Source organism: Phallusia mammillata, chromosome 6, assembly GCF_965637545.1.
Source record: "Phallusia mammillata chromosome 6, kaPhaMamm4.hap1.1, whole genome shotgun sequence".
NCBI classification, from domain to species: domain Eukaryota; kingdom Metazoa; phylum Chordata; class Ascidiacea; order Phlebobranchia; family Ascidiidae; genus Phallusia; species Phallusia mammillata.
In genome coordinates, this window is record NC_137257.1 from 3,843,221 (window position 1) to 3,856,176 (window position 12,956).

The window sequence follows — 12,956 nt, forward strand, 5'->3', positions numbered from 1 at the left end:
CTGTTGGGGTCACCGGGGATGCCGATGTGTTAACTGACAAGCTGGACGTGAAATCGCTATTGAAATCGGGCTGCAAAAAGGTAAAAGAAATATGAAAGTTTAAAACTTGTATTTCCAAACATAAACAAAACTGGTACAAGAGTGCCAAGTGAAAGCTACAAGAGTGCCAAGTGAATTTTCGCGTACTTACAGCTGCTAGAGAGGGTATCCACACGACGAAACTTGCTTCGATGCTCAAAGACGAAAACACCTCTAGGTTGGTCACGTGACAACGAATTGTCTCGCAAATGACGTCATCGCATGTCTGTTTTAATAGAAACTAATGATAATGTTTGTTCTTGAAATATTTTTCTAATCTAAATAAAAAACACTTTTCCCAGAAAGCTGTTTTATGTTCAATACATTTAAGTGCCGACGTTTCAACAATCGCTGTTGTCATCATTTTTGCAGGTTGTCAACCGAGCTTGAAACGTGATTTATATAAGGGTAGAGCTACTAAAGTAAGAACTCAATGAAGCCAAGTTGGCTAATTTCAGGTAGGTGGCGTGAAGAGCGCAATAATGGCAGTGAAACTGTGGCAGGGTTAGAAACTAATTTTAACATAAAAATGGCTATTTTGGTTCATTTTATTTGTTCTTATTGTTATGATACAGACTAACCCTAACAGCCCTAACCGGAAGTTTTTTTTCTACAAATTGCATTTAAAATATTTGCGAGCGCCACCCCCTGGAAATTAGCAATTCTGGCTACTGTAAATCTTACATTTATAGTTTCACCTCATGTAAGCACTACGTGTGAGATGTGTGGGCTGACATCACAAATAGCACAGGGAACTGACCATTATTAAAGAGATGTTTTCAATAAATTACGTTTTAAGTCGGTGTATGGCGTTTTCTAATCAACGTGTAAATTTGGATTTTTATTTTTGTTAGCAAACCTACCGGTTTCGCTGGAAGTGTAACTTCCGATGGCTTCGGAAAACTAAGCGAATGTTTGAAGTTTGTGTCGTTGTTTAGGGGGATTCCCAGTTTGTTGATCATTCCTTCTGACTTGCAAACACACTTCGTGGCAGGCTAAACAACATGGACTCTTAATTAAAATAAATACGATATTATATTTGTTAGCCAGATTCAGTTATTCTTGAGCAAGCTTAAATATTGTATTCAAGTATTGCAGCATGATGCACTTCTTTTAACAAATTAATCAAGGAGCTCATACGCTAGTTTGAAAATAATTTGGATAACTGAAATTGTTGTAATGGCGTTCCTAGATATGGGATTTATACGAATTTGGAACACCTTAGTCAAATATGGGTTAATTAACACAATCACACAATCAACTTACTGAGCAAACAAAATCGTACAAGTACAGCAGTTGAAAGTTATTTTTAGTCTGTTCCATCCATTTGAATGTGAGCAAAGCTGATGAAAGACTATTTGCTCCTGTGTTGTAGATCTAGTTACAAATAAAACACCAACAAAAGGTAAGTTACTTGCAATTCCCCTATGTAACATATTGTCAACAGATTTTACCGTGTAGGTATGTTTGAGAGGATTTTGGAACAAGGGGTCGCGAATGGAATGGATGATGGAACGAGACGTCGAGTGGTTGAAGATATAAACTTGTTGAGATGTTCGACTGGGGAAAAACAGTTAATTTTAAAATGCGTTTGAGTTTTTTTTTATTACGAAATAAAAACAAAACTTTCATAAAAGGTTCCTAGTCTTAACCGATTTAAAAAAAAAACATCCAGCTGTCGGATTCAAACTTTGTCAGTCGGTTGTATCACAAACGTCATATTTTTTTTTGTTAAAATTGTTACAAAAAGTCCATTGACCGTAACCAGTAACGCGAAACGGTTCGCTGATCTCATTAAAATTTCGTGAGACGGTTCTATAGAACCGGTGCAAACCGGTTGATTCCCACCACTGCTTACAACGGTTTTAAAGGTTTGTGACCTGTTTACTTTGTATTAGGGTTGCGTCAGAAAAAAACGTTGTATTTGCAAACTTAAAATTTATATCAGCGCGTACATACTTTCAAAATGCAGTCAAGAATTTAGTTTATACCTGGTTATTTGGAGGTTGACGTCATACTTTAACTTCCGCTCGTATCGAAACTCGTTGTTTGATGGGTTCGGATCATAAGTCTGGTTTTGTCTGCCATGAAAACAATGGACATATTTTTTTGTTTTATTTTTGTGAATTATTAATCTGACTTACGCGGAGAACAACTGACCGCCAATGGTCAGGTTGGAAATGCTTGCACTTCGGGAGAGAGGTTCAAGAGAATAAATAAGTTCCACTTTGCACTGAAATCGGTGAGAAATCATAAACAACTGAGAGTGCGTCTATGCAGACCAGCGATCACGCAACTATCGTATGCAAATTACAGTATACGCCAGGCCTATTAAAGACCCCAAACCGAATCAGCCGGCCACCAAGCATTCACCACCTATAGCACAGCGTAGGGTAGATTGCCGTGGGATTCGAACCCACGACAGGAGTCTTTTCGGGACCACCACGAGTTGAATTTAGAATTGCTGATTCGGTATGGCGCCTTCAATGAGCCTTGCGTACTGTGATCGTTTGATAAATTTTACCTTTATCCTGCTATATAAAAGTGATGCGGCAGACTTTAAAACCAACACAGCCTTGCCACTCATACTTTGAGTGGATGATAGGTCCGCACAGGTGGATTTGACCTAAGCAACAAACACAAACAAATTATAAAATTGAGGTGTGGAAACTGTTGTTTGAACCGCAACTGCCAAAAATTGTAAAAATATGTAAAAATGGAAACTGCAAGTTTAAACGAACAACATTTTGTCAAGATCAAAATTCATATTACCCGACTTAATTCTACAACTGGGGATAAAACTTCGAGCCATGCTGTTGACACGTGGTCAGGTCCAAGGTTGCCAATGGTAACGGTGATCGTCAGCACTTCCTCCCCGCTTTGCATGACGTAGGGATCATTACTTGGGGGAATTCTATATGCAGCGTATGCAAGGTGACAAAAATATGTAATCAACCAATAAAGAGGAAATTTTTATAAGCTATTGCTGCCAGGAATAATATCAAGTTTACTGAGCTCTTCTGGCAATTGTATTTTTATTCCGATAAATTCGTTATCTAGCAATGTTTTCGTTGCATTGTAACGTGCTTGCGTTTAACTCTATTTTGCCTTTGTTTATCGTGCACTGTACTACGCGCATTTAGTGTCATTTACCCTGATGAAGCGATCTGTATATGGTACGTCGAAACGTCTGAATAAAACTACAATTGCCAGATATGCTCTGTGAACTTGAAAGAGGATATTTTCGTACGTGTAAACAACATCGAGGGTAAGATCACTGACGCATGTCGATTGGTTGCCTGAGCAACCGTTATCAAGCAGCCAATCAGCGTATGCCTCGTTCGATGATGTGGGATCAAAAATTGCAGAAAGGTGTCTGTTTTTATGTTCCGTTGAAAAGTCGTAGGAGAAGGTGATTCGGATAGGAGTCTTCATGCTTTCTTTGTTTTGAAATGCGACAGCCTACATACATAAGTAAGGTGTAAATACTCAATGTTCCGATATTGCCAAGTCAAGCGTTCATGGGCAAAAACCGGCGAATCTAAGTCTGGATCAACAAAATTTTACTTCTTTCAGCAGTTTTTTTTTTATTATATGCCGACGTTCGATGTCCCTTACAAGACACCTATTTCTAGATGTTTAATATGTCGTGAATTTTAACTTGAACTGGCATGACTAAAATACCAAAGGTCAGTATATACAACAGTAACCCATGTGCCGAACGGTTTAGATATGATTTAATCAGTGTTTTTCATCGACATAGCACAGGGTGTCTTATATAACGCTTACATTTAGCGTGACGTTGTAGCTTCTACAAGACCGAGTTGATGTCAAGTTCTGATACTGAACCTGACTTGCATCTGTTGTGTCTCTGCCCACCAGTGTAATTCTCGCGATTTCGGTTCCGATTTGAAGACTGTCCAGCGAAACCCTTGTCACCAAGTCTTGTAAAACGATCGTACAGTTCTAAGTCCAATAGGTTTGGCTGAAGAAACTCAAGCATACTTACCGTGGTAACTATATTCCTCGCCACTTCTTTCGCTCCCACGCACACAAGTCATAAACGTCGCGCACACGGATGTGAGGTCATTAAGGCACCTAATGACGTCAATAGATGGAGACGAGAGAATCACTTCAGCGGTGACGTCAATAATCGGACGCGAGCGAAGTATGACGACTGTATCGCTAGATGGCGCTCCGACCACCAGGTCCGGGTATCGGTTGTTGTCCACGTCAGCTCCTTCACGTGGTCCCTTGGCGATGGCATAACCAAAGTTGACGAGAGATGGCGCCACTGAGCTTCCTTTGATTCTCTGTGAAGTAGAGTTGTTAACGGGCCTGAAATTGGAGCCCGAACCCCCGAGTCGTTATTGAGAAGCCCGTTTGGCCCGAAAGTTTGATTGACAGGCGTGTATACATTAAAGCATCAAGAGAGACCAAGACAACAAACACAACAGACAATTGGACTGAAACAAGGCGTTTTAGGCCTTTTTGACTTTAGGCCAGGTTCACCAACTGGATACTTTTTTTTAATACTGAGACAGAGTGTAAAGTCAGGCCTGAATCAAGCCCGTTTTTTTAAGAAACCTGAGCCTGAATGCGCCCAGAAAGCCCGTCCCACTAAGGCTACAATGGACGATTGGCGAGTGCAAAGAATTTGCTTTAACTTTACCTGCTTGTTGGTGTGGGACAAACCACTAGCGGATCCGTAGTACACATAAACGGAACCACTGCTTGATGACGTCATGTCCTCCCGAGGAGCTCCAATGATGACGTCATTGTATCCGTTCCGGTCAACATCTCCTGCACTAGCCATCGACATACCCAGGCGCGCTCTGTTCTTTCCGCGCAAAATTGTAAACCGCTTGACGCGCGCTTTCTGATGTTACAATATTTGAGTTAGTTTGCCATTGTTAAACTATAGTATGACAACATTTTCTATTTCGACTACTTATGTTTCCCTGAAATAGGAGCTAAGCGGGGTTGCTTCCTTTAGAGGTAACCAAATTATAATGAACTAACCAATGCCAAATATTTAAGATTGAATTGTATAGGAAAGCCACCTTTCTAATTTTCATAGTTGTAAGTAGAAGTTCCGTTTCCGTTTTGAACTAGTTCGTGTTGATGTTTATATGAGAGCACAGCTACTTTGTTCATTAATATCATTTAAAATATTTAAGTCTTTTTCAACCAAAATATGACTTGTAAAAGGGGCATGTGGCCTTTGGCGTACTCAAACGAGCACAACAGGAGTTGCTACCCTTAACACATAAAAAAGACAGACTTACCCATTGTTGGGGTCCTGGATTGCTTTGGTTGTTGATGTAAACAAAGACTCTCCCCTGATCAAAACCGACTTGTTCGGAGAAAAGAGGAGATGAAACCAGCAAGTCATCATAAGAATCTCCGTTGACGTCAAGACACAACACAGAATGTCCGAAGTATCCTCCGAGTTGCCACATCTTCCCGTGAGGATGCAGAGTGTAGTAGTGGGAAGACGGATGCTCGATCTCAGAAGACTTGAGGATCAAAACCTGAACATGCATGAAAATTGGATCTAACGCCCAGGGCAGAAAATTGCAGAAAAGAGTATTTGGGGTTAAACGCCTTACCGGTTGGTTTCTTAACTTTGTTGCTTTCAGCCATGGTATACATTTAATCCTGCTTGTTGTACAAAATGTGTATTTGCCGTTTTAGAATGCGTCTTAAAAATTATGTGTAACTTAGGAATTTATTTTTCCTGTGATTCAATAGCTGTTTTACCTAAATTATTCTCAGTAAATTAGATCAACTCAAAACAGTTTTTGCACAGTAGTGAGTGTAGTCATTGATCGCTGGAATCATGTGTGATCTCGACAATAAATAAATGTCGTTTTAGCTGACTTAAAGGTAATAAAGCCAACTTATGAATAATTTAAATAAAAAACTATTATTCGGATTAAACAATTAGGGTGCAACGTTTGCGGGTCGTTTTGGTAACGTAGAATTTTTAAAATCGGATGAAACCAGAATCGTTTTTCTACTACAAACAACATAAAGATTCGGCCTAGTACCTCCAGGTTTAGCTTATTTGTTTTGCGCAAGCTTTGAAATATTTTTGAATCATGTCGAAATAATTCGTTTCTTTACCTGGCCCTTGGAACGGTAACGTGGCGAACCGCTGATGATATATTCATCTGTCCCTCCAAAAAGTCGCCCACTTGTGATCGAGTAACCTAAAAATATCTCACTACTGTAACCGAAGTATTACAGCTTTAAAACCGAAACTACGTCAGTACCTAAATAGGCGTCTCTTAGATGAGTGATATTTTCTGGATTCATAATGCTTTCTAGTCCTGTCAGATTAAGGAATTTCGGGAAGGCGTCTTTTAAAGAAGTGTACAAGGCAAATGAACCCGCCCTGTCGTAAGAACCGACTGATCCCACTATAGCAGCTCCACTCTGTTAAAAATCAAATTTAGTTTGAGACCTGTCGTGGGTTCGAATCCCACGCAGGTTAGATTTTCTAGACTACGTCGTGGCATATGGTGATGAATGCTTGTTGACCGGCTGATTCGGTATATATGGCGACGCTGCGATTTGTTTATTGTTGATATTTATACAAAAGAAAGCTATAACTACATTGCCTTTACTAATAAATTGGGGAAAACAAACGTGTGCTTCCTAATTTTGCTGTATGGATTTAAAATTACGTTATTAATTAGTCTCAATTTATGTAAAAAAATATATAGGACGTTATCAACAATAGAAAATTAGTTGTTTTTAGCATGAAATTAGTTGAGATTTATATCTAACATAACTAATACCTTGTGTGGAGTAAGTTACTTGGCTTGACCCACGGTCTTAAAACACAACCAGTAATATAAAATCTGGTCACTTGGACCTGGCATCTTGGCAACACAGAATTTGTAGCGTTGATACTTACTTGAGAGGAATGAATGGAAAATCCCAGTTGGCCATTCGTTAATTCTGATGTTGCGTTACTCACAGTTCCTGAAACAGTGTGTAAAAAAAACATTATGTCGAACTGAACCTCGTTTTAACGGAATGGTGGCCAATAATATACTAAACAATCAACTAGACACAACACATGCTTCTTGCATTGCCCTGTGTGCCAATATTACCGTTTTGCAACAATACTACTTCGAAAATACTGAACAGGCGTTTCGTCCACCAGGTTGCTAAGATTTTAACCAAAGCGGAACACAGTGTTTTGGAAAAAGGCCACGGTTTTGCAATTGCACCCAAGAAGGTTCCTGTCCTAGAAATGGTTGGTGCTGCAGAGGCGGGTCTACTAGGACTCGCTAACGACAACGCAGCTGCCGCGGATTTGGCTAGGAGTCGGATTGCGCAGGTTTTGAAGAAATCCACGGCACCCAAGCCAAATTTGTCTCCGGAAGAGACCCGCGCCCTAAGTGATCTGCGAAAGGATGAATCGGTGACAATTTTGAAAGCGGACAAAGGAAATTGCACAGTGGTTATGGATAGGAAGCAATATGAACACAAGGCACAAGCACTTTTGGACGACAGCTCGGTATACCTACGATTGACAAAAAATCCACTCAAGGGCATAGAAAGAGAATTAAACAAGTTCATTTGGAAACTACGCACGGAAAACTGTATAACCGACCAAGAATACCGACACCTCAGAAGCACAGACGGACTGTTTTCAAAGTTTTACGGTTTGCCAAAGATTCATAAGGACAATATCCCTTTGCGACCCATTGTTTCTTTTGTAAACTCACCCACGTATAATTTATCAAAGTTTCTCGCCGCCATAATCTCGCCTATCGTTGGTCGTTCCGGTTACACAATTAAAAACTCTTTGGACTTTTTAGACACTATTTCGAATTTTGATATAAAACCAAGCGAATGCCAAGTTTCTTTTGATGTTGTCAGTTTGTTTACGTCCATACCTACCGATTTGCTACACGAACGCACCGGGCTAGATCTTTCTCACATACAAACAGCTTTACAGATTTGCCTTAACGCTACAGTTTTTACTTACAGAGACACAATATACAAACAAATCTTTGGTACACCCATGGGCTCTCCTATTTCAGCAATTGTTGCTAATCTCACTATGGAACACATAGAGGAGAAGGCACTTGCAACATTCCACACACCACCACGTCTATGGCTTCGATACGTTGATGACACATACGTCATTATCGACAGAAACATGGTCCACACATTTCACACACACCTGAACACCATATCACCTACAATAGCTTTCACCATGGAAACCGAAAAACACGATACCATTGCGTTTTTGGATGTGTCTGTTACCAGGCAGCCAGATCAAAAGCTCATCACTGGCATATACAAGAAGCCCACGAACACTGACCGCTACCTACACTATACGTCTCACCATCCACGGCACCAAAAACTTACAGTCGCCAAAACGCTTTACAACAGAGCCACAACTCACATCAAGGATACGGTTCTTCGCAAACACGAATGCAAAAATATTGCACGCGTGTTAAAGAATAACGGTTTCCCGCATAACTTACACCACTGGACCCATAAAACAACCACCTTACAAAACAGACAGTTCAAATCATTCACATGCTTACCGTATGTCCAGGGTGTGTCGGAGCGCCTAAAACGAATCCTGAATGATGCTGGGGTAAAAGTGGCAATGAAACCTTTCAAAACTATTGGGCAATTACTACCAAAACCGAAAGATGCCACTGTACCACTACATCGTACAGGAGTTGTTTACCAGGTCCCTTGCCGTGATTGAGATATGGTATATATTGGTCAAACTAAGCGGAATCTAAATTCACGTCTCAAGGAACACAAAGTGGCAGTCAGAAACATGGATGTTAACAAGTCCGCCTTATGTGAACACGTTTTTGTATGTGATCACCGCATAAATTGGAACGATGCCCAAGTTTTGAAACAGGAACATAATTGGTCGAAAAGATTGGTCTTTGAAAGTTGCCTCATAAATTCTAATTTAAATGTTTTAAACCGTAACGACGGCAAAAACCTCAGCCCAGTTTTCCGCGACATTTTGCGTCCGGCTTCCTCTTCAAATATCGGAAATTAGTTACGCACTGTCACAATATAGTACACTCAACCCATCACGATCAGCCTTTGTTCTCTTATAATTACTTTACGTTATATCCCGCTGCGCTTGTGCATTTTCGCCTGTTGTTCTTGCACTATATCGTTCATTGCTCTGATGAAGCCCTACCGTTCTGGTGGGCGAAACGTTAGCGAAATACAAGTTCTTAAAAACAACAATTAGTATTTTGTTTAGCATTACACCAGTTGAACGACAAATTTGTTAATACTACTTCGGGTTCATAAGCAACACCTAATGTTTAAAAGTTTGTAACTGATGGGAAATAAATTCTGGATCTTGTTGGGGACGTATAATAATTTTAGATGTATATTTGTACGTGATGTCGCAATTGCTAATAGATTCAATTAGCAGCAAGCACTTTTCCTGTTTTTCACATAAAAAATGGACGAAGTTAAAATTGTCTGAGACGCTTGGACCGGTGGTTACAGGTTTGAACCCCATTAAAGTAACCTTACCTTCGAGCTGGAATGAAGCGGTTTGTTTGATAACTTTTGTCAGTTTGCTGAGAATTTGACTCAGGGCGTCGAAGTTGCTGACTTTCAACACGTGTTCCTGAAGTCCTGCAATTGTTAGAAGTTCAGTATCATCGATGTTTGACCCGATTCCAACAGATACGATTGTGATGTCGGTAGCCCTTTAAAACAAAGGTCTTTTATGTTTTTTTTTAAGAAACGAAATTGCTTTCCAAAACATCTGCAGAAATTCTTGTCGACCTACCGTATAATTTGTTCTCGAGTTTTCGCACCCGCTTTTATTAACGAAACGAGGATAGAGTGGGACAGCGAGGTTGTTTGCACTCTATGTTTTTAAATTTAGGTTGGATTGCAATAAAATATTATTGTACATCGAGGTCGTTTTCTTTGTGTATTTAAATATGTTTTCGATTTTCAGTTTTAAACAATATGAATGTTTGTGATTCGTTTTGGGTAGTAGAAATTTACTTTAATCTTGAAATCGCGTTTTGCCTACACTCAAAAGGTGGAAAACAAATTTTTTAAACTATGTCGACACGAAACCCAAATATCTCACAGCTAAATTTTCCTAGTCTCACCTTGCATTTATTGCAGATTCTCGGGTCTCTTGTTTATTATTCGAACCACCGTCCGTCATTACAATCATGAGCTGTGGGACGTTGTGGATATTTCGTGCAGCGAACTCATCTGCCGCCATGTCGATTCCTAAGTTGGTGGCTGTGCCACCACCGTTAAACGTATTGTCCAAAACCATATCTATAATAAAATGCAAACAATAAAAGTTAATGTTTTTAGTTATCATAATGATCGGCCATTGGCACAAGTTGTTTATTGCTTTATTTCATATTACCAAATACCACGTGTGCTCACACCTTTTGGAATAGGCGTGTTTATTAAATTGGCCTTATCGGTAAAATCCTTCGAGGCCCCAAGATGCTTGAAAAACACATAAAATTTGAGCTGGCTTACTCAGTTCCGACTTTTTATATATACTGTTTTTTGTATCAACGTCGTTTATTACAGCGAAACCAAAAAACGAAAACAAAATAACTTGCAATTCGTGTTTCGAAGCTAAATTCCGACGTTGAATCGCTATATATACACTCTAGTGACTAGAGACTAGACTAGAGTCTAGTCCTAAAGTCTAAATACAGCACGGGCAGAACCTTTTCATGTATCCAACATTTTTAGTTATTTATTCTAAGTCACAAGAGGCACTCATGTTTGGAATGATCAAAAACGTTTAGCAGAGTAAATTAGGTTACTGGTTGTTTCAACTAATATCAAATTGTGTTTTGTTGTCAGCGTTTTGCTTTGGACATGTTAGACTCCAGATTCCGCATTTGGTATGTGAGCATATTTCATTTCTTTACATTCCAGTTTTTTGATTTCAGGTCACATTGTCGCATATTAAAGCTGTTTGTCGGCTTAGTTTAAACGTGTTATGACCACACATAAATGGGCTTGAATATCTTAATGCATTTGTGTGTAAAAACATATATCGGTTACACCAGATCTTTCACTGTGAATCATAAAAAACTGCTCGCCGGACAGGATTCGAACAAACAATGTTTTTTTTAGTAAAATGCGAGTGAACTCGCCAATAGCAAGAAAACTTACCGTATAAGGTTGCAGCTTTCCTTTTTGCTAACGTTATTGGTCGTTGTGCACTCGATCCAAAGTTAACCATTCCAACCCGTACATCGCCAATATCAATTGATGATCTACATAAGTAAACCCCGTTTAAACAACTAGAAAATTTACGAAAATTAAAACCGCATGAGCGCTAGGTTTATACGCCTTTAAGTTAGCATGGGCCGTTTTTAATGTTGCCTAGCATTCGCAATATTGTCTCTCACTCGAAAGCTCTCAGAACACTGTTACCCATTTAAACGCCTTCCAGTAACCTTCACCAACGCAGCTTCACCAAAAAGGAGTGAATCACGTTTGTGAAAACAGTGAATCGAGCAAACCATTTTTCATCTCGTCTCACAAGAATATAAATTTGTGCTTTCTTGTACTCCAAAACGGTTCTTTTTCAAAAGGATACTGATAATAATGTTATATATATTTCTGTTATAATAACAAATGACTTGATGTACTTTGTGAATGTTAATCTACGAACATTAGGTCAATTACAGTCTTGATCCACCAAGCAACGACATTTGTTCAAAGTTTGAATAAACTCCAAGGTATGTCACATTTAACCCCGATTAAGAACCTTTTGCACTGATCCCTGTGTCAGTTAGAAATCTTTATTCTGGTAATGTAACTTACTCGAATCCTTTTGCAACGCTATTTATCCACTTCAATGCTTTCTGGTAATCGGTTTTACCAACGCTGCCAGACTCATCAACCACAAACATGATATCAACCTTCAAGCGACTAGAGTTTGCGCATAAGATATCTAGAAATTGCAGTGGATTACGTTAATCATAGAACACCATTTATTTACGTACTCCGCATTACCAGCACACTGTATACGAACAGCCGTTTTAAAATCATAAAAACGATTGGTAGTGAAATACAACTTGCAAAAAATATGGAGCTCTGCCAGAGTTGTAAGTCGGGTCGAGCTTTTCAGGCCGGGTTCGGGTTTGGGTGTCTTAAAAAACGGACTTGTTTTGGGCCTGACTTTACACTCTGTGTCAGTGTTTTTTAAATAAATTTAACTAGCTAAAGGGCCAGTTGCTGGACCTGAACTAATGTCAAACTGCCCTAAAGCGCCTTGTTTAAGACCAATTGTATATTGTGTTGGTTGTGTGGGTCTTTTCTGAGGCTTTAACGTGTACGCATGTCTATCGAACTTTCGGGTCAAAACAGACTTCCCAAAGACAATTTGGGTTCGGGCCGGCGTTCGGGTTTGAACTTTCGGGTTCGGGCCGGGTTTGAGCTCCAGTTTCGGGCCTGTTTACAACTCAGAGCAGTACAAAAGCTCCAACTAAAGCTGATCATAATGCAAGCAAATAACAAAACGACCTGTTCTAATCTATTACCAGCTTGGAATGGATTTGCCATTTTCACAGTTGTAGTATCAGCGGCATAACAGGCTCCCATTAGCCACGGATCCTCCGCGCTATGAGGACACTGGTAGCTGTATTTCGGTGCGCAGGCCTACAAACACTTGGTGGTTAAGTAAATAGCCCAAACCCTGTAAGTTGAATTGAAACAAAAAAATAATGAAAACTTACGATAACTTGTTGCTTGTTAGCAGTCTTGCCCAGGGAAATTCCCAGTGACCCACGCTTATCTGCAATTTATTAAGTGTATCAATAAAATTTCGGGTGGAGTATTGAAAAACACAAGGAATT

General features: G+C 39.6%; 2 protein-coding genes and 1 long non-coding RNA gene across 3 annotated transcripts; 1 reads left to right on the forward strand and 2 right to left on the reverse strand.

Annotated features, from left to right (window-relative positions):
• Positions 1–947: 947 nt before the first annotated feature.
• On the reverse strand, positions 948–1,636 carry LOC145234782 (uncharacterized). Its single transcript, XR_013861348.1, has 3 exons — positions 1,533–1,636; positions 1,345–1,455; positions 948–1,073 (listed from the first exon to the last, which is right to left on the reverse strand). It is a non-coding gene; the product is annotated as an uncharacterized LOC145234782 (long non-coding RNA).
• An 897-nt stretch (positions 1,637–2,533) lies between these two features.
• LOC145232720 (integrin alpha-4-like) lies at positions 2,534–7,096 on the reverse strand. The gene is made up of 10 exons (XM_080097389.1): positions 7,004–7,096; positions 6,357–6,519; positions 6,208–6,293; positions 5,367–5,612; positions 4,751–4,957; positions 4,088–4,391; positions 3,868–4,022; positions 3,329–3,540; positions 2,851–2,992; positions 2,534–2,704 (listed from the first exon to the last, which is right to left on the reverse strand). Exons 1-10 carry the CDS (start codon positions 7,094–7,096, stop codon positions 2,534–2,536), a joined length of 1,779 nt encoding a protein of 592 aa, XP_079953515.1.
• Positions 7,097–8,010: 914 nt separating this feature from the next.
• Positions 8,011–9,374, forward strand: LOC145234700 (uncharacterized). Its single transcript, XM_080099427.1, has one exon. The coding sequence runs from the start codon at positions 8,123–8,125 to the stop codon at positions 8,822–8,824; it is 702 nt and encodes a 233-aa protein (XP_079955553.1). The 5' UTR covers positions 8,011–8,122; the 3' UTR covers positions 8,825–9,374.
• Positions 9,375–12,956: the final 3,582 nt, after the last annotated feature.